The 23,599-nt window shown below is 60.1% G+C and overlaps 1 protein-coding gene across 1 annotated transcript; it reads left to right on the forward strand.

Moving 5' to 3' along the window:
* Positions 1 to 7,756: 7,756 nt before the first annotated feature.
* On the forward strand, positions 7,757 to 23,270 carry NPAS1 (neuronal PAS domain protein 1). Its single transcript, XM_039912170.1, has 12 exons — positions 7,757 to 7,924; positions 9,728 to 9,960; positions 16,546 to 16,610; positions 17,557 to 17,646; positions 18,108 to 18,273; positions 18,687 to 18,799; positions 19,015 to 19,211; positions 19,589 to 19,695; positions 19,967 to 20,114; positions 20,566 to 20,706; positions 21,825 to 21,835; positions 22,558 to 23,270. The coding sequence occupies exons 1-12, from the start codon at positions 7,806 to 7,808 to the stop codon at positions 23,268 to 23,270; spliced, it is 2,103 nt and encodes a 700-aa protein (XP_039768104.1). The 5' UTR covers positions 7,757 to 7,805.
* Positions 23,271 to 23,599: the final 329 nt, after the last annotated feature.

Below are 23,599 nucleotides of genomic sequence, written 5' to 3' on the forward strand. Positions count from 1 at the left end.
GGAAAAGGGAGGGGTGAAGCAGAGAGGTAAGGGCGGGGAGGGGGACAGATGGAGGAGACTTGTTGCTTTCGAGACAATGGAAGGTTATATGAGAGGAGAGATTGTAGGCTGAGCAATGCCTCAAGAAAATAATCCGTGCAACAGCATGGGGAGAGACTGGAGGCTGGGAGACCAGCGAGGAGGCTGATGCAATAGTCTAGCCCTGGCCAGAACCGTGCCTGTACCAAGGTGGGAGCCATCAGAGGAGCCGTGTGGCCTAGTGGATAGAGTTTGGGCCTGGGAGTCAGAAGGACGTGGGTTCTAACCCCGGCTCCACCGCGTACCTGCTGTGACCTTGCGCAAGTTCACTTCTCTGTGCCTCAGTTACCTTATCTGTAAAATGGGGATTAAGACTGAGCGCCCCACGTGGGACAGAGACTTTATCCAACCCATTTTGCGTGTATCCACCCCACCGCTTAGAACGGTGCATGACCCATAGTAAGTGCTTAACAAATCCCACCATTATTTATTACTATTAGAGGGATCCTCCAGAGTTTTCCTATTTACAAATCGGCCGCAGCCTCTTTCTTCCCTCCCCGTCTCCCTGTCTCCTTCGGAGGGCCCTCTTTGGTCCCTGCCGCCGCCCAGAACCTCGCCCACATCCCCGCCCCCTCTACCCTGTGCTAATGATGGGAAGGCTAGGAGAGGGGAGGATTCCAGGCTGGGTTCATGCTGCCTCAATTCTCCTCCTGGGAACTGGGAAGCAAGGAGGAGCCCGGATCAGCTCTGCCACTTGTCTGCTGAATGACCCTGGCCCAATTCACTTCACCTCTCGGTGCCTCAACTAACCTCATCTGTAAAATGGAGTTTAAGCCCCATGGACCAGCTGGATTGCTCTGCATCTACCCCAGCTCTTAGGAAGGGTACCCAGTACAGAGTAAGCGCTCAATAAATACCATTAAAGGGAAAAAAAAGTGGGAGGCCTCGTGGAGTTGAGTGTCCGGCCCGGAGCAGTTCCGCCTCTGCCCGCGAGGGGGCAGGCCGGCTCCGCGGCTAGGACAGAGTCCTCAATTGACCAGTCAGGGGGTATTTATTGAGCGCTTCCTATATGCAGAGCACTGTGCTAAGCACTTGGGAGAGGACGATACAACAGAATAAGCAGGCACCTTCCCTCCCCATAACGAAGCAGCGTGGCTTAGTGGAAAGAGCCCCGGCTTGGGAGTCAGAGGTCATAGGTCCTATTCCCGGCTCCGCCACTCGTCAGCTGGGTGACTTTGGGCAAGTCACTTCACTTCTCTGGGCCTCAGTTCCCTCATCTGGAAAATGGGGATTAAGACTGTGAGCCCCACATGGGACAATCTGATTACCTTGTATCTACCCCAGCGCTTAGAGCAGTGCCTAGTACATAGTGAGCGTTTAACAAATACCATCGTTATTATTATTAACGAGCTTACAATCTAGAGGATGAGGCTCATCATCATCAATAGTATTTATTGAGTGCTTCTTGCGTGCAGAGCAATTAACTCAGCGCTTGGGAGAGGACCATACAACAGAGTCGGTGGAGAGGTTTCCTGTCCACAACGAGCTTCCAGTCTGGAGCAGAGAGAAATAATATAATATAATTATAATATTATTAATATAATACTAATAGACATAACGGGTCGGGACCCCTCAGGATCACCAGCGGAAGGGCCTTCCCCTGAACTGAACCGGACCGCTCCAGGCACGCCCACCCCTTGGGAGGCAAAATCAGCGGGCCTTAATGGAAAGAGCACAGTCCTGGGAATCAGAATACCTGGGTTCTAATTCCGGCTCTCCCCAATGCTTGCTGAATGGCCTTGGGCAAATCACTTCACTTCTCTGTGCCTCAGTTCCCTCAACTGTAAAATGGGGATTAAATACCTTCATTCAATCGTATTTATTGAGGGCTTACTGTGTGCAGAGCACGGTACTAAACGCTTGGGAGAGGACAATCTAACAATAAACAGACAGTCCCTGCCCACAACGAGTTTACAGTCTAGAGGATGAGCCTATTTAGGCTGTGAGCCCCGTGGGGAACAGGGACTGCGTCTGACCTCATAATAATTATTATTATTAGGGTATTTGTTAAGCGCTTACTATGTGCCAAGCACTGTTCTAAGCACTGGAGTAGATACAAGGTAATCAGGTTGTCCCACGTGGGGCTCGCTGTCTTAATGGCCATTTTACAGATGAGGGAACTGAGGCATAGAGAAGTTAAGTGGCTTGCTCAAGGTCACACAGCAGACAAGTGGCAGAGCCGGGATTAGAACCCACTTTCGTCTGACACCCAAACCCGCGCTCTTTACACTAAGCCACACTGACCTTCTTAAATTGTACCTACCCCAGCGCTTAGAACAGTGTTTGACACACAGTAAACGCTCAACGAATACCGTGAAAAAGGGCCCTCACCTCTCCCATCGTTCCTGCAGCTCTGCCCGCCCCGGGGCCACGGAGAACATCCTCGCCCCTCCATTCTGCAGAAACCCATCAGCTGAGAGGGGTCCGGAGTCTAATCAATTAATGGTATTTATCGAGCTCTTACTATGCGTAGAGCATTGTACTAAGCCCTTGGGAGAGTACAAAGAGTGCTTGGCACATAGTAAGCCCTTAACAAATACCATGATCATTATTATTATTATTGTCGCAACAGATTTAGCAGTCACGTTCCCTGCCCATAACGAATTTACAGTCTAGAACATGGCTAAGCGGACAGAGCCCGGGCTTGGGAGTCAGAGGTCATGAGTTCTAATCCCCACTCTGCCCCTTGGCAGCTGTGTGACTTCGGACAAGTGGCTTCACTTCTCTGTGCCTCAGTTACCTCATCTGAAAAATGGGGATTCAGACTGTGAGCCCCATGTGGGACAACCTGATTACCTTGTATCCCTCCCAGCGCCTGGGACAGTGCTTGGCACATAGTAAGCGCTTAACAAATGCCATCATCATTATTATTATTAGAGGACGAGTTTACTGTCTGCAGTCTCCACCCAGCCGCTCCCCACAGACCCGGCAGAGACTCGGCATGCCCTGTTGGCCAGGGTCGGGGTCGGGGTCGGGGCAAGGGTCGGGGCAGGGGTTGGGATCTGGGCCTCGCGTTCCCGGAAGAAGCAGCGTGGCTCAGTGGAAACAGCACGGGCTCGGGAGTCAGAGGTCATGGGTTCTAATCCTGGACCGCCAGTTAGCTGTGTGACTTTGGGCAAGTCACTTCACTTCTCTGGGCCTCAGTTCCCTCATCTGTAAAATGGGGATGAAGACGGTGAGCCCCATGAGGGACAACCGGATCACCTTGTATCCCCCCAGCGCTTAGAACAGTGCTTTGCACAAGGTAAGCGCTTAACAAATACCAACATTATTATTATTATTTCCGAGCTCCGATCGTTGTGCGGAGCAGCGGCCCTCCTGGGGGACGGAGGCGGCGCCGTCCCTTCCGCGGCCACAGGGGGGCAGCCGCGGGCCGCGGATGAACATTCATTCATTCATTCATTCATTCATTCAATCGTATTTATGGAGCGCTTACTTTGTGCAGAGCACTGTACTAAGCGCTTGGAATGTATAATTCGCCAACAGAGAGAGACAATCCCCGCCAAACGACGGGCTCACAGTCTAAAAGGAGGAGACAGACAGCAAAACAAAACAAGTAGTCAGGCGTCAATACCATCAAGATAAATAGAATCATAGATATATATCCATCATTAATAAAATAGAGTAATAAATAATATATACAAATATACACAAGTGCTGTGGGGAGGGGAAGGGGGTAGAGCAGAGGGAGGGAGGAGGGAAAATGGGGGGGAGGGAGGGACTTGGGGCCCGTTGGACCCTCTCGGCCAAAGGACGGCAGAGGATGGGTTAATTCATTCATTCATTCAATAGCATTTATTGAGCGCTTATTATGTGCAGAGCACTGTACTAAGCGCTTGGAATGTACAAAACGGTAACAGATAGAGACAGTCTCTGCCCTTTGACGGACTTAGAGTCTAATCGGGGGAGACAGACAGACAAGAACAATAACAATACCAGCAGCCAAAGAGTTAAGCCTGGGGCCGGGGGGATCCCGGGTCAAAGGTGGTCGCCCACCTGCCCTGGGTAGCAGCCCGCCGGTCTGGAACCGTGCTTGGATCCAGGCAGTGGCTGTGTCATTGTGACCACGGTGAAACCCTGGGGCCCGATGGGCTTGGGGCCTTGGAGCTCTGACTTACGAACCTGTGTCAAAGAGGAGTGTGTCAGACACTGTCTCCCCGGCTAGGCTTAGTACAGTGCTCTACGCACAGTAAGCACTCAATAAACAACGTCGGCTGATAAGGCAGAAAGTCCCCTGGGGGGAAGAACCGTGTCTACGAACCCTGTTGTACCCTCCCCGGCACCTAGTATGGTCTTCTGCCCACAGTAAGCTTTCAGTCCATACTAGTGATTGGTTGATAGATCGACTGATTGAATGAGGGAACCAGAAGTCAGAGAGTGACCGGGACAATCAGGACGAGACATTCGATGAGACTCTGGAAATGTTTATGACAGGCAGTGTGGGGGGAGGGGAGACTATAGTGTGCGTGTGTCTGTGTGTGTGTGAGAGAGAGACTGTGGCCTAGATCCCCGGTTGTCTTTTGAAAGGCTGTGAGCAGGGAATGTGTCTCCCAATTCTTTTTTTGGACTCTCCAAGCGCCTAGTACAGTGCCCTGCACACAATAAACACCCAATAAATACAATTGATTGACTGTGGTTCACCGTCCCGGTTCCCGCTGTTTCCCCATTCCCTGGCCCCAGTGGTCTCTACTCCGTGTCCCCTCAACCCCAAGCCCCGAGCCTCCAGGCCCTCGCCCCAAATCAAAGCGGTAGTGGGCCGTAGTCTGGCTCTGACTACCGAACCCCTGAAGCTCTCCGCCCAGGGACAACGCCGGTCTCGCCCCACGAACACCTCCCCTTAAATTCAGGCTTCTGCTGTCTCCTAACTCCTCACACCCCTTTAGCCTCCACCCGGCCTTTCCCCCGCGGAGCCCAACCGGGTCAGGACGCAGTGGCCTTGGGGGGGAGGAGGGAGTCTTGGGCGTGAGGACAAGGTGACTGGCTTCGCGTCCCGCCCCCGGCGCCCGAGTTGAATCATAATTAAGGTATCGATTAAGCGCTTAGTGTGTACCAAGTAGCGAGCTGAGCGCCGGAATTCAGAACAGTGCGGTCCCCTTTCCCGCCTCTCTGTGCCTCAGTTTCCTACCTCTTGGGTAGTAAGGGAGGGGCGGACCTCATGGTGGTGTGATGGGGAGGGCGAGCTGGTGAGGGCCGCTGGGGATTCCGATTGGGAGCAGAACCGTGTGCCGGGCGGAGGGGGGAACCAGCCCTCTCCCAGGAAGGCACCTCGTCTTTGTTATGCGGGGGGGGGGCAGCGCAGCGACCCCCCCCCCCAAAAAAAATCCCGCCACTGTTCCCAGACACGGCGGCGGTCTCGGCCCAGCCGCTGACGTCACTCTTCCACTTGGCGATGCACGGCGGATGGGACCCGAGGCTGGAGGCGAATGGTAAATAGGGGGCCGCCGGGCCGCAGGCCTTCTTGGGGTGCCGGTGGACACCGATTAGGGGGACCGGAGCCGGTCCCCGCTGGGGCCCGAGCGGCCGAGAAGGCCCTCGGGGGGCTCCGAGCTGTCCCAGCCCTGTCCCTCTCGTCCTCCGGGGGGGCCGAAGCCCCCCACCCTCCGTCTCCGAGCTCCTTGCTTCTGCAGAGTTGGGGGGCGCCCCTGGTGGGTGGTCTCCCCCTTCCTATTTCCCATCCCCGGACCCCCGGGAGATGCGACGCTGAATCTCTCGGCGTCTACATCGTCCGGCCTCACTCTGCCCTCGCAGACGCGGCCGCCTCTCAGGACCGGGGGCGGAGGGGTCCCCGGGGGTCCCCGGCCCCATCCTTGCCACGGAGGATCTCCAAGCGCCGGCAAGCCAGGCGCTGCCCCTCCTGTGGACAGCTCTTGGCAGCCTCTTGCTCCACCCGCCGTCACCCCCCAGCCCCCGCCCGGGCCGGCCGTGGCTTGGGGGGCGCCCCCAGCCCGGCCCACCGACTCCCAGGGCAGGGGCGGGCGTTCGGTCCCCTGGGCGGGGTTTGGGGGAGGGGATCCAGGGAGGAGCCACGGGGAGGGGGAGGCTGAGGGTGGTGGGGGGCGTCTGCCCACCCGCCGTTGGCTAGGGCAGAGTCCGGGGGTTCGCGGCCCGGAATCCCGGGGAGGAGCCCGGGGCGGGGCTCCGTGGGCCCCTCCCCCCCTTCCCGGCTCCGGCCCCCTCTTCCTTCCGCGATGTCCGCTCAGCTCCAGGGGAGACGGCGCCGGGACCGGAGCACGGAAGGCGGCGGACGGTCCGGGAGGAGGAGCTCCGGGGGGCGAGCGGCTCCGGGGGTGGAGGAGTCGGCCGTCCGGACGGGCCATGCAGCCGGGTAACCCCTGCGGGGGCCGGGGCGGGGGCCCGGATTTCTGGGTCCTGGAGGAAGGGGGGTCCCAGCGGAGGGGCTGGAGGGAGCACGTGGCGCTGCTTCCGGGGAGCAGGGGAGGTGGGGAGGGGGTCCCCGGGGTGGGGGCCGCCCGCAGGGGTCAGGGTCAGAACCACCGCAGACCGACCCCGTCCAACCCGGTCCCCTTCTCCCGGCTTCGGGGCTCCCCCTCCCCTTACTTCGACATCCCGGGAGAAGGCCAGGACAGACGGCGGGGAGGGGAGAAGAAGGGATCGGGAGAGGCCGCGAGGGTTCCCTTCCGAGCTCCCCTCCCCACCCCGTCCCTCCCTGCTTTCCCGATCGAAGTCGGCCCGATTCAGCGGAGGAAACTGAGTCCGCGGGACTGGCGTGGGCGTGTGGGCGGGCCTCCTAGGGGCAATTACCAGGATAGGACCCGGGCGTCCGGGCCTTCAGAATCCTCCCCCCGTACTCCTAGGCCCAAGCCGACCCCCCAGGGCGGAGGGGGTCGATCACGGGGGTGAGGAAGAGTTGGATAGGTGAGTCCCGGCAGCGGCGCGGGTCCTTCTTCCTCTTATCCCACCGGAGCCCCCCTGAGCCTGCCCACCCCCGAGCCTGCCCCCCTGGCCGCCGTGTGCCCGGGCCCGTGTGCGCTGGTTGGTATGCAGGGCGCCGGGCGTGTCCCTATCGGTATGCGCGCCGCGTGTGCCGGCCTATTGGTATGCGAAAGCCGGACCCGGCGCGGGCGGCTGAGGACGGGAGTGGGGGTGGGTGCGTGGGGAGGGGGGGCGGGGGATGATCTGTGCACGCGGCTGGGCCCACGCGTGGAGAAGGAGCTATTTTGGGGAGGGCAGCTGGGAGGGGTCCCCTGCGCCGCCCCGTCCGTAGAGGGGCTCCGGGCGCCTCCAGACCCCGGTGGTCGGGGTCCATCTCTTCCCCGAGGGATGTCAGGGGGTGTGGGGCCGGGGATTCAGGAGAGTCCGCCCTCCGCTCACCCTGCCCTTTCCCCCCCCCGGCGAGGGCGGGGGCCGGGGTGACCGAGGCGGGTGGTGGGACGTGGGAGTGGGCAGAGAATGGGCCGAATGATCAGGGAGGGGACAGAGGACTGTTGGAAGAAGCTCCGCCGCCGCCGCCGCCGCCGCCGGGCCCGGAGCATCAGAAGGGAGCCGGGGTCGCGGCCGCCCATGACCCGAAGCTAGGCCCGCTTCCTCCTCCTCCTCCTCCTCCTCCGGGCCTTGGTCTCCCTCGCGCGTTTCGGGGGGCTTGGGGAGGCCCTGACGTTCGCCCCACTCCCTCCCTCTCCCGCCTCCCACGCAGGAGGCCGAGGCCGTGAGCCCCGCCGGCCTCTCTGAGCCCACTGGTGCCGGGAGGTCGAGGCCCGGGGCCCGAGATGGCGGGACCCTACGGTGGCGGCGGAGGTGGAGGCGGAGGCGGAGGCGAGGTCAGGTGCGTCAGCCTCGAGTGGGATTTCCGGCAGGGGCTGCTGATCAAGACCCCACCTGTGCCCTGGTAAGAGTGGTCCCGCCTCTTTCCCTCTTCCTCTTCTCGCACTCCCCCTTCCTATCCTCCCTCTTCCTTCTCCTCTCTTCCCCTCGCCCGGCCTTCTCTCTCCCTTCTGCCCCCCCTTCACACTCTTCTCCCCATTCTCTCCTCCATCCCTCCCTCACTGTCGGCCTCCCTCAGTCAATCCAATCAGACAGTGCTATTTCCCAGGCACTTACTCCGCGCAGAGCACTGTGCTGGGCGTGGGGAAGGGGATAATAGAGCTGGTGGGCAGGATCCTTACCTCAAGGAGTTTACAGTTTAGTGAGGGAGAGAGGGGCTTAGACGGATAAGAGGAAGTGACAGAGTCGATAAGATAGGTATCTAAAGGCCCCTGGGGTGTGAGGTTTTCAAGTGTTTAGGTGGCACGGCAGTGCTGGTGTGGGAACTGGGGATAGGAAGTTGGAGGATTCTTGATACATCGGGAAAGGCCTCCTGGAGATGGCATTTCAGGAGGGTTTTGAAGATGGGGAGAGCCTGTCGGATGTGAAGGGTGAGGGAGTTCCAGGCCTAAGGGAGGGTGTGAGCAAGAAAGGGGTCGGTGGAGGCAGAGACGAGAGCGAGGCGTGAGGGGAACAAAGATTACTAGCCGGGGGGTAGCAGGGGAAGAGAGAAGATGAGTAGAGGGAGAGAGCTGTTGGAGCCTCTTGAAGCCAGTGGTCAGGAGTTTCTGCTTGAGGAAGAGATGACTAGGCAACGGTGGGCTAATGGGGGATCGGAATGGGGAGTTGAAGGGGAAGACGTGCGCGGAACAACGTTTTGGACAAATGATTCGGTCAGGAGAGTGAAATGTAGCGTGGAGAAAGGAGAGGTTGGAGGCAGGGAGGTCGGTGAGGAGGCTGACGCAGTCGTCGAGTCGGGATATGACAAGTGCTTGGACTCAGGTGGTGATCGTTTGGATGGGGCAGATCTGGGAAAGGTTGTGGAGGAAGAAGGGTCCACAGAATTTGGTGACTAACTGAACGGGTGTTGGGAGAAAGGGAGGCATCGAGGATTAGGCCGAAGCTGTGGAGAGACCGGGAGGATGGCGGTGTGGTTAATGTGAAAGTGAGGTGGAGGAGAAGATTTGGGAGGGAAGGCGGGGAGACTACGCGCTGATGAATGGAGAGGCGGACAGGTATAAGGAAATGATTTCAGATCCAGGGAACCAGAGTGGGGACGGTTGGGGGCAAGGACGCACTGGGCACAGCAAGAATAAAGGCGGATAAAGGTGTGCGTAAAGAACTTGGCTAATCTTGGCTCGGTCTACGCCACTCTCAGCACTCAGCCTGGCTCAGGATCTTCACCCCACCCCCACCTCGCTGAAATCAGATTCCCCCTCCCCCGGAATAATAACAATAATAATAATAATGGTATTCGTTAACCTTCCTATGTGTACTAAGCTCTGGGGTGGATACAGGCGAATCGGGTTGGACACAGTCCCTGTCCCACGTGGGGCTCACAGTCTCGATCCCCATTTTGCAGATGAGGTAACTGAAGCCCAGAGAAGTGAAGTGACTTGCCTAAGGTCATACAGCAGACGAGTGGCAGAGCCGGGATTAGAACTCATGATCTTCTGATTCCTAGGCCCAGGCTCTATCCACTCTACCATGCTGCTTCTCTCAGAGAACTCTGCCCCCTTCCCCCGGGAGATCGGATTCTGTGTTCTAGTTCTCCCCCTCCCCCGTCCTCGGGATTCGAACTCAGGTCTCCGTCCCGACCCACCCCCACCCCCCGGAACCCAGGGTGAGGAAGAGGCCTCTGACCCTGAGCCGCGCCCCTCCCCCGCAGCCTGCAGGCCCTGCGGAAGGAGAAGTCGCGGAACGCCGCCCGCTCCCGCCGAGGCAAGGAGAACTTGGAGTTGTACGAACTGGCCAAGATGCTGCCCCTGCCCGGGGCCATCACTAGCCAGCTGGATAAAGCCTCCGTGGTCCGCCTGACCATCACCTACCTGCGTATGCGCGACTTCGCCGCCCACGGGGACCCGCCCTGGCGTCTGCGGGCCGAGGGGCCCGCGGGAAAAGGTACCGGGGCGCGAGGGGCCGGGCTACCTCCCCTTCCTCCTCGCCACCCCGGGGCCGGGGCTCCAGGAGACCTCGGCCGCCAGCACCGGGCGAGGAACGGGAGGTGGAAGGGGGAAGGGAGGAGCCCCAGGGGCCCTCAAACTAATAACGGGGGTCATTAATGGGTGCCAAACCTTGTGCCAAACCCTGGGCTGGATACAGTATTGGAGACAACCCCCGTCCCACATGGGGCTCACAGTCTAAGCAAGAGAGGAACGGGTGTTCAATCCCCAGCTTCCAGATGAGGAAACTCGAGGCCCAGATAAGTTAAGTGATTTGCCCAAGGTCATGCACCGGATCAGGGGCGCAGCGGGGATCAGAGCCCAGGTTCTCTGACTCCCAGGTCCGTGGTCTTTCCGTTGAGCCACACCGCCTCCCAACTTTCGGGACTGGAGGCCGGAAGCGGGTGGGGGGCGCCCGGACCTCTCCCATTTCTCTAGGCTCGAAGCCCAGGGTCCGGGACGGCCCCCGGGACCGGAGCGAGGCGGGCTGATACGCACGGGGCGGTTCCAGACTCTCCATTCCGACACAGGCCTTCGCGGGGAGGGGGGCGGGGAGGGGCCTGGGGAGGGGATGGAGAAAATAGCATTGATTAGCTACGCAATAAATCACCATTTAAATAATACGGCTTCAAAGGGTGTAATTACGCAAATTAACTGGCTCGGAGAGAATACGGCAACCCTGCGATTTCTGATTACTGTCATTACTGCAATTATCAGCCGAACAACATGTGTGCTTGGAAATCCGGGTAAACATCTGTCCATTGTCTCCCCTGCCTCCGTCCGTCTCCCCCGGAGAAGGAGGCAGGGAGAGAGAAGAGGCAGGGAGGGAGGGAAGCAGGCAGGGGAGAAGGGAAGCAGGGAGAGAGGCAGGGAAGGAGGGAAGCAGGCAGGGAGGGAAGCAGGGAGGGAGGGAAGCAGGCAGGGAGAGAGGGGAAGAGACAGGGAGAAAGGCAAGGGAGGAAGGGAGGAAAACGCTGGGTGAGAGGTAGGGAGGAAGGAAAGCAGAGAGAGAGAAGAGGCAGGGAAGGAGGGAAAGAGACAGGGAGCGAGGCAGGGAGGAAGGGACGCAGGGAAGAGAGGGAGGGAGGAAGGCAAGCAGGAAAGAGAGGCAGGGAGGGAGGGAAGCAGGTAGGGAGGGAAGGAAGCAGGCAGGGAGGGAGGGAGGGAGGGAGTAAAACAGGCAGGGAGAGAAGCAGGGAGGGGGGGAGAAGCTGCGGGAAGGAGGAAGGGGCAGACGGGGACCAGCGCGTCCCCCTCGCCACCGGATTTTCGCAGCCACTGTGACGAGCAGGGACCTTCCGATTCGGATCCCTGGGTGTACAGGGGTTGGGGCTGGGGCAGCGGGGCTCCAAGTAAGGAGGGAGAGGCCCACGGGCCGCGGTGTCGTGTCCTCTCGTGGGCTCCCCACCCACCCACCTCCTTTTTCTCAAAGCTGCGGAGTGCGCGCCCGCGCAATCCGTGGCCGCTGAGGGGAGGAGACCCCAGGGTGAAGATTTAGGTAGCCAGGGGCCACCAGCTACGCTCTCCTCGCCCCCTGCCCCTGGAGACCTGCCCCGCAGGGATCTCCAAGCGCAGTGCTCACCACCACCACGCCCGCCCCTTCGACCTGCTTTCTTCCTCCCCTTTTCTCCTTCCCCACCCAGGGCGATAGGCCCGATTCCCGGGAGAAGCTTTTTCCTCTGGTCTGAAACATGATCTGCTGAAACCCTGGGACTCCGGGTCCGCCACCCACCCCTCCCAACACTCTAGGGGCCTTTCGGACTCCCGAGCCCCCGCCCCCCCCCCCCCCCCACGCTGGTCAGGAAGGTTGGTGGGCAGGTCGGGGGGCGGAGCCTGAACCGTTCAGGTATCTACAGGTAAACCTGGGGAGAAAGTCTGAGGCCCCGCTGTCTAGGGAAGGGGCGAGGATAATAATAATAATAATAATAATGTTGGTATTTGTTAAGCGCGATACAGGGTAATCAGGTTGTCCCGCGTGAGGCTCACAGTCTTCATCCCCATTTTACAGATGAGGTAACTGAGGCACAGAGAAGTTAAGTGACTTGCCCACAGTCACATAGCGGCCAAGTGGCGGAGCCGGGATTCGAACCCATGACCTCTGATTCCCAAGCCCGGGCTCTTTCCACTGAGCCACGCTGCTTCCCTGATGATGATGATGATGATGATAATTAGTATTTGTTAAGCTCTTACTATGTGCTAAGCACTAGACTAAGGGCATTGAAGCAGCACGGCCTATTGGAGCAGCACGGCCTAGTGACAAGAACACAGGCTTGGGAGTCAGAAGTCGTGGGTTCTAATCCCGCCTCTGCCATTTGTCTGCTGTGTGACCTTGGGCAAGTCACTTAACTTCTCTGGGCCTCAGTTACCTCAACTGGAAAATAGGGATTGAGACTGTGAGCCCCACGTGGGGCAACCTGATCACCTTGTATCTCGCCCAGCGTGTAGAACAGTGCTTGGCACCTAGTAAGCGCTTAACAAATACCATTATTATTATTATTACAAGATAATCAGGTCCCACATGGGGCTCACAACCTAAGAAGGGAGGAGGACAGGTATTGAAACCCCATTTTGCAGATGAGGGAACTGAGGCACAAGAGAACTGAAGTGACTAGCCCATGGTCACCCAGCAAACAAGTGGCAGAGCTGGGATTAGGACCCAGGTTTTCTGCCTGCCTGCCTGTCCGTCTCCCTCTCTAGATTCTAAGCTCGATGTGAGCAGGAAGCATATCTACCAACTCAGTTATATTGTAATAATGATGGTATTTGTTCAGCGCTTACGCTTTGCCAAGCACCGTTCTTGCCCAAGTTCTTAGTACGATGATCTGCATACAGTAAGTGCTCAATAAATCCAATTGATTGATTCTGACTCGCAGGTCCTTGCTCTTTCCACTGGGCCACAATCATAGTCAATCGATGATAGTAAGGGCTTAGCACACGCAGAACGCTACACTAAGTGCTTAGGCGAGTACAAACCATGGAGTTGGCAACCATGATCCCTGGCCCCAAAGACCTTACTTACAATCATTCATCCATTCATTTCATTCATTAGTATTTATTGAGCGCTTCCTATGTGCAGAGCACTGTACTAAGCGCTTGGAATGTACAATTCGGCAAACAGGTAGAGATAATCCCTGCCCATTGACGGGTTTACAGTTTAATCAGGGGAGGCAGACAGACAAAAACAGTAGCAATAAATAGAATCAAGGGGATGTACACCTACGATCCTAGTGAGGGAACCAGACAGAAGTAAAAAAGGCTTTCCCCCAATCCGGGATCTCTCCCCTACTCAGACTTGTCCACCCTGGATCCCTGTTTCCCCCCAACTTGGTCCCCGCCCCACCCCCGCCCCCTCAACGTGCACTTTCCCTCTAGATTGCAAGATCGTTGTGGGCAGGGAAAGCGTCTACCAAGTCTGTTATATTTTCCTCTCCCAAGCGCCTAGTACAGTGCTCTGCACACAGTAAGCGCTCAATAAATACGATTGACTGACTGATTCCCCGCTCTCTCGGTCTGCGCCCGCCCTAGCCGGGGTCCGCCCTCAGTGTGCCTCCCCCACCCCCCCCCCCCGACCCCAATTCTGAGAAGACCCCCATCCTCTGCCTGTTTGCAAGTCCCCCGGGCCGCCGAGCTCCCCTCCTCTCCCCGCTCCCTGTTTCGATCCTCTCGGCCCCTTCCTCTCGTGTCCGTTCCTGCAGGCTGGGCAGAGGTCTTCCAGGGCCTCGGCTGGACCTCAATCACCCCCTTTAGGTGCTTGGAGATCCGGATACTGAGGAACTGACTCCCCATCTCCATCATGCGCCCTCGTCTCCCTCGATTTAGTCCCGGGGATGGCGGGGGGAGGAAAGGGCAGTTAAAGGACTGGAGGTGGGCACGAAGAGAACCAATCGATAGTATTTATTAATCGCTTTACGGTTCAGTCTAACAGAGTTCAGTCCAACAGAGTTGGTAGACACATTCTCTGCCCACAATGAGTTTACAGTCTGGATCGATTAATAGTAATAATAACTGTCCAGTGCCATTCCCTACAATTATTCTGTAGTCTTGGCGGGGAGAACCTGTCTTTGTGTGGGGGGTGGGGACGGAGGAAAGGAGACGAGTGGAGTCAGGGAAGAGTTGGGGTCTTGGAACCAGGAGTGGGGGAGGGAGAACGGGGTCACGTTTACGTTGGGGACCGTGGAAGGGGGTGGGGTGCTGAGAAGAGGGGCTATTTGGAGGGGACCGTGAGCCTGGGGAGGGATACTGAGGGTAACCATACCTAATATGCCTGTGCACGCGTGTGCGTGGTTGTCCCTGAGTTGGTGAGAGTGAGTGTGTTCCCGAGTGTGGGTAAGTGGGTGATAATGGGTGTCCCTGAGTGCCTGAGTGTGAGTGTGGGAGAGTTGAGTGTGTGTGTGTGTTCCTAAAGGTTTGTGAGTGTGTGTGTGTCTGAGTATGTATCTCTCGGGGGGGGCGGGGGGGTTATAGATATAAAATCCGATCCGAGTTCCTGCTCTGGAGTGACCGCCCCTTCCAGCCTGATATCTAGCCTTTGAGCTTCTTCCCCGCCCTGCCCCTGGGGTGCGAGAGGTCTCCAAATCGGGGGGCGGAGGGCACCTGGATTTCCTTCCTATATGGGGGCTCCTCTGGAGACCCCGCCTCTGAACCCAAGGACTATTATTTGTAAGACGTTTGGAGAGAGCTCTTTCCCCTCCTTTCCCCACAGCAATCCGGCCCGGAGGGGAGAGATGGGGGTGGAAGAGGGGGTGGGGGTGGGATGAGGGTGAGGTGGAGGAGGGGAGCCAGGCATGCCGCCTGTACCCCGCTCGATGGGCCCACCTCGCTCTGCAGAAAGTCGTGCGGGACGGAGGAGGGGTTGGGCTGGGGGCGCACAGAAGGGGGAGGTGAGGACCCCCCACCCCGCCCCGATTCTATGCCGATCTGTCCCTCCTCTAGGAGAGCAGACGATCCTCGAACCCAGGAACCCCGCTCCCAGCCCCCTGGGCGGGGTGTGTGTGTGTATGGTTGTGTGTGTGTTGAGTCACTGCCCACCGCCTGACCGCTCCCTCCGCGGCCTGCCTCCCCCCCACCTCCACCCTCCCATCCTCGTCTCCTCCCTTCCAGCATGCAGCTTTCTTAATTTCTACATTAAACGCTTTTAATTATAGGAGCATTCTGTCTGACCCACGGGGTTATTTCAAGAGACGAAAAATGAAGGAATTAAAGAAAATGACAGAGAAAATTGCAGCAATTAGCGGCGCTGGTATTGTTCGGAGTGTCTGTCACGGGGACGTTGTTTGTTAGTTACAAGTAAATTCGCCGGGAGATCTGGGAGGGAGGAGGAGGAGGAGAAGGAAGAGGAGGAGGGGAGCGCCGCCGTTCGCTCCCCGGGCCCCGTCGTCCGTCTCCCGCACCCCCGGCCCCGCCGTCCGGTCTCCCCCGGTCCGCCGCATCCCGCTCTCCACTCCCCAGATTCGGAAGGGGGAGGTCAGGGGAGGTCAAGATGAGCAGGCCGGGGCCGTGGCTCTTGCGTCCGTGAATGTGTTTGCCTGTGTGTGTGTCTGAGTTTGTATGTGCGATGTCTCTGCGTAGGTGTTTTCTCTCTCAACATCGTGCGGTGCCGTCTCTACTCCGGCCTCTGTCCTCGGTGCTGACCGGGGTCGGGAAACTGAGGCCCTGTTGGGGGGAGGGGGGGGGGGCTGACACGAGGAGGGGGGTAGGTGAGGGTAGAGTAGGGTAGGGTGGGGTGGAAGAGGATGGGCAGAGGCCCGAGTCCGCTCTGGGTCTTAGCTCCAGCTCCGCCTTCGGGGCCTTGGAGCAGATGGAGAGGGAAGGGAAGAAGGAAGGGCCAGGGGACCGGGCCTGGGCTGACTGGCACTGACAGCTCCTCAGCCAAACGTCCCGGATGTAAGTGTAGAGGGTTGGGGATGTGGCCAAGTAACCTCACGCCTTAGTCAATGCGGTCACATCTGGTTGACCGTCCTCGTCCTCTCCACCCTCTCAGTCCCCCTCTATCCGCCGCAGCCTTAGTTGCCAGGGTGGGCGGGTGGCTGCTCCGGCCCTGCCCACCTTCTCCCCCTGTCCTAGCTCTGGCCTCCCCGGCCCGACCCGGCCCGTCCACCTTCTACGTTCCTGGAGGCAAGGAGAATGGGAAGGGGCGCCAGGGGCTCCCCATCTCTCTCAGACCCGTCTCCCTACCATAATAATAATGACGGCATTTAAGCGCTTACTATGTGCGAGGCACTATTCTAAGCGCTGGGGTTGATACGAGGTAAGCAGGTTGTCCCACGTGGGGGTCGCAGTCTTCATCCCCCTTTTCCAGATGAGGTCACAGAGGCGCAGAAGTGACTTGCCCAAGGCCACACAGCTGCCAAATGGCAGAACCGGGTTTAGAACCCACGACCTCTGACTCCCAAGCCCGGGCTCTTTCCACTGAGGCCCGTACTATCCCTTCCCCGACCCCGGCCTCTCCCCCCGCCCCAGCCTCCGGCCTCAGAGGCCAGACCGACGACGGACGGTCGGGCAGACGGGCGGCCCGGCTGACCTCTCCTCTCCCCCGCAGCCGCAGGTGCCCCCGGCCGGCAGAGCGCGGCCGCCCTGTTCGAGCAGCACCTGGGCGGCCACATCTTACAGGTGCGCGGGGGGCGGGGCCCCGGGGGAGGGGCGGTCCCCGGAGTCCTCTCTCCCAGCGGTTTGAGCCCGGTTCCCGTGAGGAGCTCCCCGGTTCGGGGACCCAACTCTGGCGGCCCGGAGTCCAGCAGGCCGCCCCACGGCCCGGCTCGTACGGAGCGTTGCGGCCAGGGTTCCGGGCCCGGAGGGGTTAACGGCCCCGGTTCATTCATAAATCCGCCGGCCGCCGGACGCGCTCTCTGCCGCCACCTGCCGCTCGCGGCCGGCATCGCTCGGCGGGGAATTACGGGGTTTTAGGTTGGGGTCGTCCCCGCTCCTTCCCTCCCTCATAAGACTGGCATTCTCTAAGCTCTCACTACGTGCCAAGCCCTGAACTGAGCGCTAGGGTGGACACAAGCAAATCGGGCCGGACACAGTCCCTATCCCGCCTGGGGTTCACCCTCTCAATCCCCATTTTACAGGGGAGGGCACTGAGGCACAGGGGAGTGAAATGACTTGCCCGAGGTCATACAGCAAGACGAGCGGTGGAGGCGGGATTAGAACCCGTGACCTTCTGACTCCCGGACCCGTGCTCTATCCACTACGCCCATAGTCAGTCAAACAGTCGTAGTTACTGAGGGCTTTCTGTGTGCCGAGCACGGTACTGAGCACTTGGGAGAGTACAACAGGCACATTCCCTTCCCACAGCGAATTTACGGTCTAGAGGGGGGAGACAGAACCCAGGCGGCGGGACTCCCTGGGGATGGGTCTGGGGAACGTGTCGGTGACCGAGGGAAGAGCTCTTCCCTCTCCCCGCTAGTCCCTCCCAGTCACTCTGGCTCCCTGCTCCCTGCCTTTCCTTCCCCACACCGGCCTTTATTTCACACCCCGACCCCAGGCAGTGGGGGGGTCTGGGAGGGCTGTGGATCCCTCCACTCGCCTCTCAGGGTTCTCGGTTCACCTCCTCCAGTCGCTGGACGGGTTTGTGTTTGCGTTGAACCAAGAAGGGAAGTTTCTGTACATCTCCGAGACCGTCTCCATCTACTTGGGCCTCTCTCAGGTAGGTGTCAGGCCAGGGTGAGCCCAGATTCTTCCATGTGGGCGCGGGGAAAGGAGGAAGGGGGCTGCATTAATCAATTAATCAATCGATATCGATTCCCTTCTTCCTCTATCATTCCACCTTACAGGATGGGAGCGTGGGAGTAGAACTGGGCTGAAGGTGGGTGGGTCGGTGGGACTTGGAGCCAGGGGAAATGGGGTAAGGGGCCCTGGGAGGGGGCTGCCATCACACCCCTCGGGGATAGGTAAAGCTACCCTGCAGATAATATAAAATATTACCAGCCTGACAAGGTTTCTCCAGCCCTCCCTGGGGCAGAGAGAACCGATACTCAGAACGGACAAAAGGACACGTGTGGAGCCCAGTGGAGATTGATGTCAGCGAAGACCCTCTCCTGGGCTCTGATAGCCACCCCACCCCCCATGACCCCACCGGCCTACCCGACCCCATTTCCGGCCCAACAGGTAGAGCTGACGGGCAGCAGCGTCTTTGACTACGTCCACCCTGGAGATCACTCTGAAGTGCTGGAGCAGCTGGGGTTGGGTTCCTCGCCTCTCCCAAGACCCCTGGGACCCCCGTCGTCGGGCTCCACCTCCTCGTCTTCCTCTCTCCCTGAGGCCTCAGAGGCCGGTAACCACCCCCGCCCCCCACTTCCCCCGGCGAGGGGCGCCTAACCCTCATCTTCTCCTCTCCTCAACCCCAGAGTCCTCATCCCGCCCTCGGGGACGGCCGGGAAAGTCAGATTGGGGGGCAGGAAAGGTTGGCGTTCATTCAATCTATGTATTGAGCGCAGGGCACTGTACTAAGCGCTTGGGAGAGCACAACACAACAATAAACAGACACATTCCCTTAGAGAGCGATTGCGGGCGTCCTTGAGATCCTTCCTCCGTGGACAGGCACAGGCAGAAAGAGACCATTCAATCCCCCTTATCCACCCCTCCCCTAATTCCTCTCCCGGGATAGGTTTGGTTTTTTTTGGGGGGGGGGGGAGGGAGAAGGGCGCGGGACAGCTTCCCTGACCCTCTCCCCCTCTCCTTTTCTAGAACCGGGACTCCCAGCACCCGTCCCGCCCAGTGCCCTCGAACGATCCTTCTTCATCCGCATGAAGTCGACCCTCACCAAGCGGGGTCTCCACGTCAAAGCCTCCGGCTACAAGGTGGGTGGCCGGCTCGCGCCCCCCTCCCCACCTTCCCCGCCATCTCCTGCCTCCCCGCCTCTCCCCGGCTCTATCTGCCTCCCCACCCCAGGCCCTTGTCTCTCCCGGGGCCTGTCGGCCCCACCGGCCGTGCAGCAGACCCCTGCCCCTCCCCGGACCCCCCAGTCGGCGCAGGATGGCCCCAGAGGCCCCTTCCCCTTTTGCCGACCCCCTAGGTGATCCACGTGACGGGCCGGCTGCGCCCCCGCCTGCCCTCCTTCTCCCTCAGCCGCTTGGCGCTGGGCCGGGTGCTGGGCCTGGTGGCGCTGGGCCATACCCTGCCGCCCTCCACCCTCAGCGAGGTCCGGATCGACTGTCACATGTTCGTCCTGCGGGTGCACCTGGACCTGCAGATCGTCTACTGTGAGAGCAGGTGGGCCGGGGGCTCCCGGGCTGGGCGGGCCCGGGGGACCGCTAGACCGAAAGCCCCTTGTGGGCAGGGAGCGTGACTCTCTATTGCTGCGTTGTACTCTCCCAAGCTTCGTACAGTGCTTTTCTTCCTTCAGTCGTCTTTACTGAGCAATTACGGCGTGCGAAGCACTGTACTGAGCGCTTGGGAGAGTACGGTATAACCACAGACGCATTCCCACCCCCAACGAGCTCACGGTGACCGCTCAATAAATACGACTGAAGGAGTTTAAGAATGAGTGAACCCTCTCCGTCCCTCGGATGGGGCAGGGGCGTCCACCTCCGTTCACTGCTCTTCCCCATCCCTCCGACTGCCCCGGGGACGTCTCTCCCCTCCCCCAGGGTCAGCGACTACATGGACCTGGGTCCCTCGGAGCTCGTGGGCCGGAGCTGCTACCAATTCATCCACGGGGAGGATGTGGCGGGGATCCGGCGGAGTCACCTGGACTGTGAGGCCCTGCCCGTGCCCCCCCCCGTCCCGGTCCCCCGTCCCCTCCCTCCCCGCGTCCCCCTTCCGCGAGGAGGCCTCTGAGTAACCCCGGTTGACCACCGTTGCGTCTGCTGCGGCCTCGGCTCCGGGGTCCGGGTGTGGGGTGAAGGGGTCTTACGATCCTCTGGGACCGGGGGGACCCGGGGGACCCGAGAGAGGGAAGGAAAGCCGAAACGGGTCCCGCGTCTCTCTCCCGGCCGTGCCTCCCCTCGTGTGGGGCCCGTCCCCAGGGCTGGACAAGGGCCAGGTGGTGACGGGCTATTACCGGTGGCTGCAGAAGGCCGGGGGCTTCGTGTGGCTGCAGACCTGCGCCACCATCTCCAGCAGCGCCAAGGACCCCGGCGAGCGACACGGCGTCTGGGTCAACTACGTCCTCAGGTCGGGCGGGGCCGACCGCGGGGGACGGGGACGGGCCCCCCACCTTCGGGGAGGGGAAGGAGCAGCGTGGATCACTGGAAAGAGCCCGGGCTTGGGAGTCAGAGGTCACGGGTTCGAATCCCCGCTCCACCCCTGTCAGCTGCGTGACTTTGGGCCAGTCCCTTCACTTCTCTGGGCCTCAGTTCCCTCATCTGGAAAACGGGGATGAAGGCGGTGAGCCCCGTGGGGGACAACCTGATCACCTCGTATCCTCTCCAGCGCTTAGAACAGTGCTCGGCACATAGTAAGCGCTTAACAGATGCCTTCATTGTTATTACTGAAGGGGGGAAGGTGACGGGCACGTGCCGCAGGTGCACACCGGCCCGCTCCCGCAACCGTGTTCCCCGCGCACGGGCTCACGTAGCTGTAGACGCCTACGGGCTCAGGCCGACCCCAAACTCTCACCCCCCAGTCACCCGGAGGGCCGGCACACGGCCCTGGACGTCTTCCAGCTACCGGGCACCGGAGCCCCAGCGGACCCCTCTGACTCCGAGTCCGACACCCAAGGTACCTCTGCCCACTGGGTCTCTACCTCAGCGCTCGGTATCGTCGATCGGTGGCATTTCTTGAGCGCTTACTATGTGCCAAGCACTGTTCTAAGCGCGAAGGAGAAGCAGCGTGGGGTTTAGTGGCAAGAGCCCGGGCTGGGGAGTCAGAGGACGTGGGTTCTAATCCCGGCTCCACCATTTGTCTGCTGTGTGACCTTGGGCAAGCCACTGAACTTGTCTGTGCCTCAGTGACCTCATCTGTAAAATGGGGGTGAAGACTGTGCGCCCCATGTGGGACAACCTGTATCTACCCCAGCGCTTGGAACAGTGCTGGGCACGTAGTAAGCGCTTAACAAATATCATCATTATTATTACAACAGAACAGAGCTGGCAGACATGTTCCTTTCCCATAAGGAGTTTACAGTCTAGAGGGGGAGAAAGACATTAACAGAAGCAAATGAGTTTCAGATATGTGCATAAATGCTGCGGGGTTGAGGGTGGGGTGAATTGAGGGGACCGATCCAAGTACAGGGGCGCCAGAGAAGGGAGTGGGAGAAGGGAAAAGGAGGGCTTAGTCGGGGAAGACCTCGTGAATACTGCTTTGAAAGTGGGGAGAGTGATGATCTGTTGGATATGAAGAGGGAGGGAGTCCTAGGCCAGAGGCAGAACACGAGCGAGGGGTCGACGGCGAGATAGACGAGATTGAGGTACAGTGGAACAGGTTGCCATTAGAGAAGTCAAGTGGGCGGGCTGGATTGTAGTAGAAAATCAGAGAGGTTGGGTAGGAAGGGGGGGAGGCGATCGAATGTTTTCAAAGTCAATGATAAGGAGTTTGATGCAGAGGTGGATGGGTTACCACGGGAGCTTCCTGAGAAGGGAAACATGGACCGAACAGTTTGGTTAAAAAAAAAGACAAAAAAAGATCTGGGCAGCAGAGTGGTGTATGGATTGGAGAGGGGGAGAGGGGAGGCAGAGAGGTTAGCAAGAAGGTCGATGGGAGTAATCCAGGTAGGATATGATAGATGCTTGGATTAACATGGAAGCAGTTTGGATGGAGGGGAAAGGGGAGGTTTTGGCCACGTTGTCATGGTTGAACCGAGAAGAGGCGGTGGCAGATTGAACGTGTGGGTTGAATGAGAGGGATGAGTTGAGGATGATGCCTAGGTACGGGCTTGTGAGGCAGGAAAGGTGCTGGTGGGTGGTGTTTTCTCCTGCGATGGGAAAGTCAGCGAGAGGGCAGGGTTTGGGTGGGTAGAAGAGTTCTGTTTTGGACATGTTAAGTTTAATGTGTTGGTGGGACATCCAGGTAGAGCTGTCCTGAAGGCAGGAGGAAATAGGAGACTGGAGAGGAGGAGAAAGATCAGGGCTGGAGATATAGATTTGTGCCTCATCCATCTAGAGATGGTAGTGGAAACCACGGGAGCGCATGAGTTCTCCAAGGGAGTGGGGTAGAAGGAGAATAGAAGGGGAATCCAGAACCGAACCTTGAGGGACTCCCACAGGGGTGGGAGGCAGAGGAGCAGCCCCCGAAAGAGACCGAAAACGATGGGCCAGAGGGACAGGAGGCGAACCAGAAGAAGACAGTGAAAGTGAAGCCAAGGTTGGATCACGTCTCCAGGAGAAGGGGGTGGTCAACGGTGTCGAAAGCAGCTGAGATCGATGAGGATTCCACGGAGTAGAGGTCTTTGGATGAACTATGTGCTCGGCCCATAGAAAGCAGTCAGCAACCACCACAGTTATTATTATCAGTCTCTCTGCTGAGTGTAGACCAGGCCCGGTGGCCCCCAAGCCCTCCGGCCCCCTGCTCCCAGACCCCGGTCCCATCCCCCAGCCCTCTGCGTCTTCTCCTTTTCCAGCGTTGGCCGCGGCGGCGGCGGCGGCGGGTCCGCCCCGGTTCCCCCCGCAACCGGAGCCAGGCTACTCCAAGCGACGTCGCGACGTGAAACAGGAAGCGGACCACGGCCCGAGGGGCAGCGAGGACTCGGACAGCTCCAGCCCCAGCTCCAGCCCCAGCCCATCCTGCCGCCCACGGCCCCAGCAGGGCCACGTCAACGGCCGCCAGGGCCCCGGCCGCCCCTGCCCCTCGGAATTCGCCTCGGTCATCCGGGCTAGAGGCGTCAAGGCGGAGGCGGGGCTGTGGGGGTACGGCCCCGCCCGTCCCCTGTTCGCCCCCGAGGCCGTGCTGACCCTCCCGGCTCCAGATGGGGGGGACAAGGGGGAGCCCTTCCTCCCAGCCTCAGCCCGGGACCCCGACCCCCCGTCGTCCTCCGGCGACCGGCCGGCCGCCCCCTTCCCGGCCCCGCTGCTCTGCCCCGGCTACCTGCCCCTGGTGCGCCCACTGGAGGTCCGGGCGGCCACCCCCCGGCTCTACGCCACCAGCACCATCCGCTACGCCCCGGCCGAGATGGGCCTGGCCCTGCCCCCGACCGTGCTGCCCGCGGCCATGCTGCCCGCCCGCGCGCTCAACCTGGTGGAGCTGGGCTCCGGGGAGGGCAAGGGCCCCATGGGGCTGGTGTACCAGCGCCTGCAGCGACTGGGCGGGGCCTTCGGGCCGGGCACGGCCGACTCCCTCTTCTCCACCCTGCCCTTCTCCGGCGTGGGGGCCGGGCCCCATCGCAAGGAGGACTGAAGGGCCCGGCCTGAGGCGAGGGGGTCCCTGGTCTTGGGCAAGGAAAGGGAGGGTGAGGGGCCGGTCTGGGGGCCCATCCCCGCCCCTCTGCGTCCCCGCCCCTGCCCCTCCGCCTACCCCTATCCCCGGCCACCGCTCCGTTCCGGGCAGCGGCTCCTCCTCACCCCTCCTACCCCCCCCCCCGACCTCCCCCGTCGCTCCCGCCACTGGGCCCTACGGGCGGCGGCGAGGAGGCCGAGGACAGGCTTTCGGCTCCCCGGGGGGGGCCCTGCCGTCCCCGGACCCGCTCTGGGCTGGCGCCACGGGCCGAAGCCGGGCTCGGGCCCCGG

The sequence above is a fragment of the Ornithorhynchus anatinus genome, chromosome 5, assembly GCF_004115215.2.
Source record: "Ornithorhynchus anatinus isolate Pmale09 chromosome 5, mOrnAna1.pri.v4, whole genome shotgun sequence".
Taxonomy (NCBI): domain Eukaryota; kingdom Metazoa; phylum Chordata; class Mammalia; order Monotremata; family Ornithorhynchidae; genus Ornithorhynchus; species Ornithorhynchus anatinus.

What these genes read in the sequence shown, in the direction of transcription:
- NPAS1 (XM_039912170.1), top strand. Translation starts at nt 7,806, where the DNA reads ATGGCGGGACCCTACGGTGGCGGCGGAGGTGGAGGCGGAGGCGGAGGC. An exon ending in AAGACCCCACCTGTGCCCTG is followed by an intron (nt 7,925 to 9,727) that starts GTAAGAGTGGTC and finishes CCTCCCCCGCAG; the next exon opens with CCTGCAGGCCCTGCGGAAGG. An exon ending in CCCTGAGGCCTCAGAGGCCG is followed by an intron (nt 18,274 to 18,686) that starts GTAACCACCCCC and finishes CTCCTTTTCTAG; the next exon opens with AACCGGGACTCCCAGCACCC.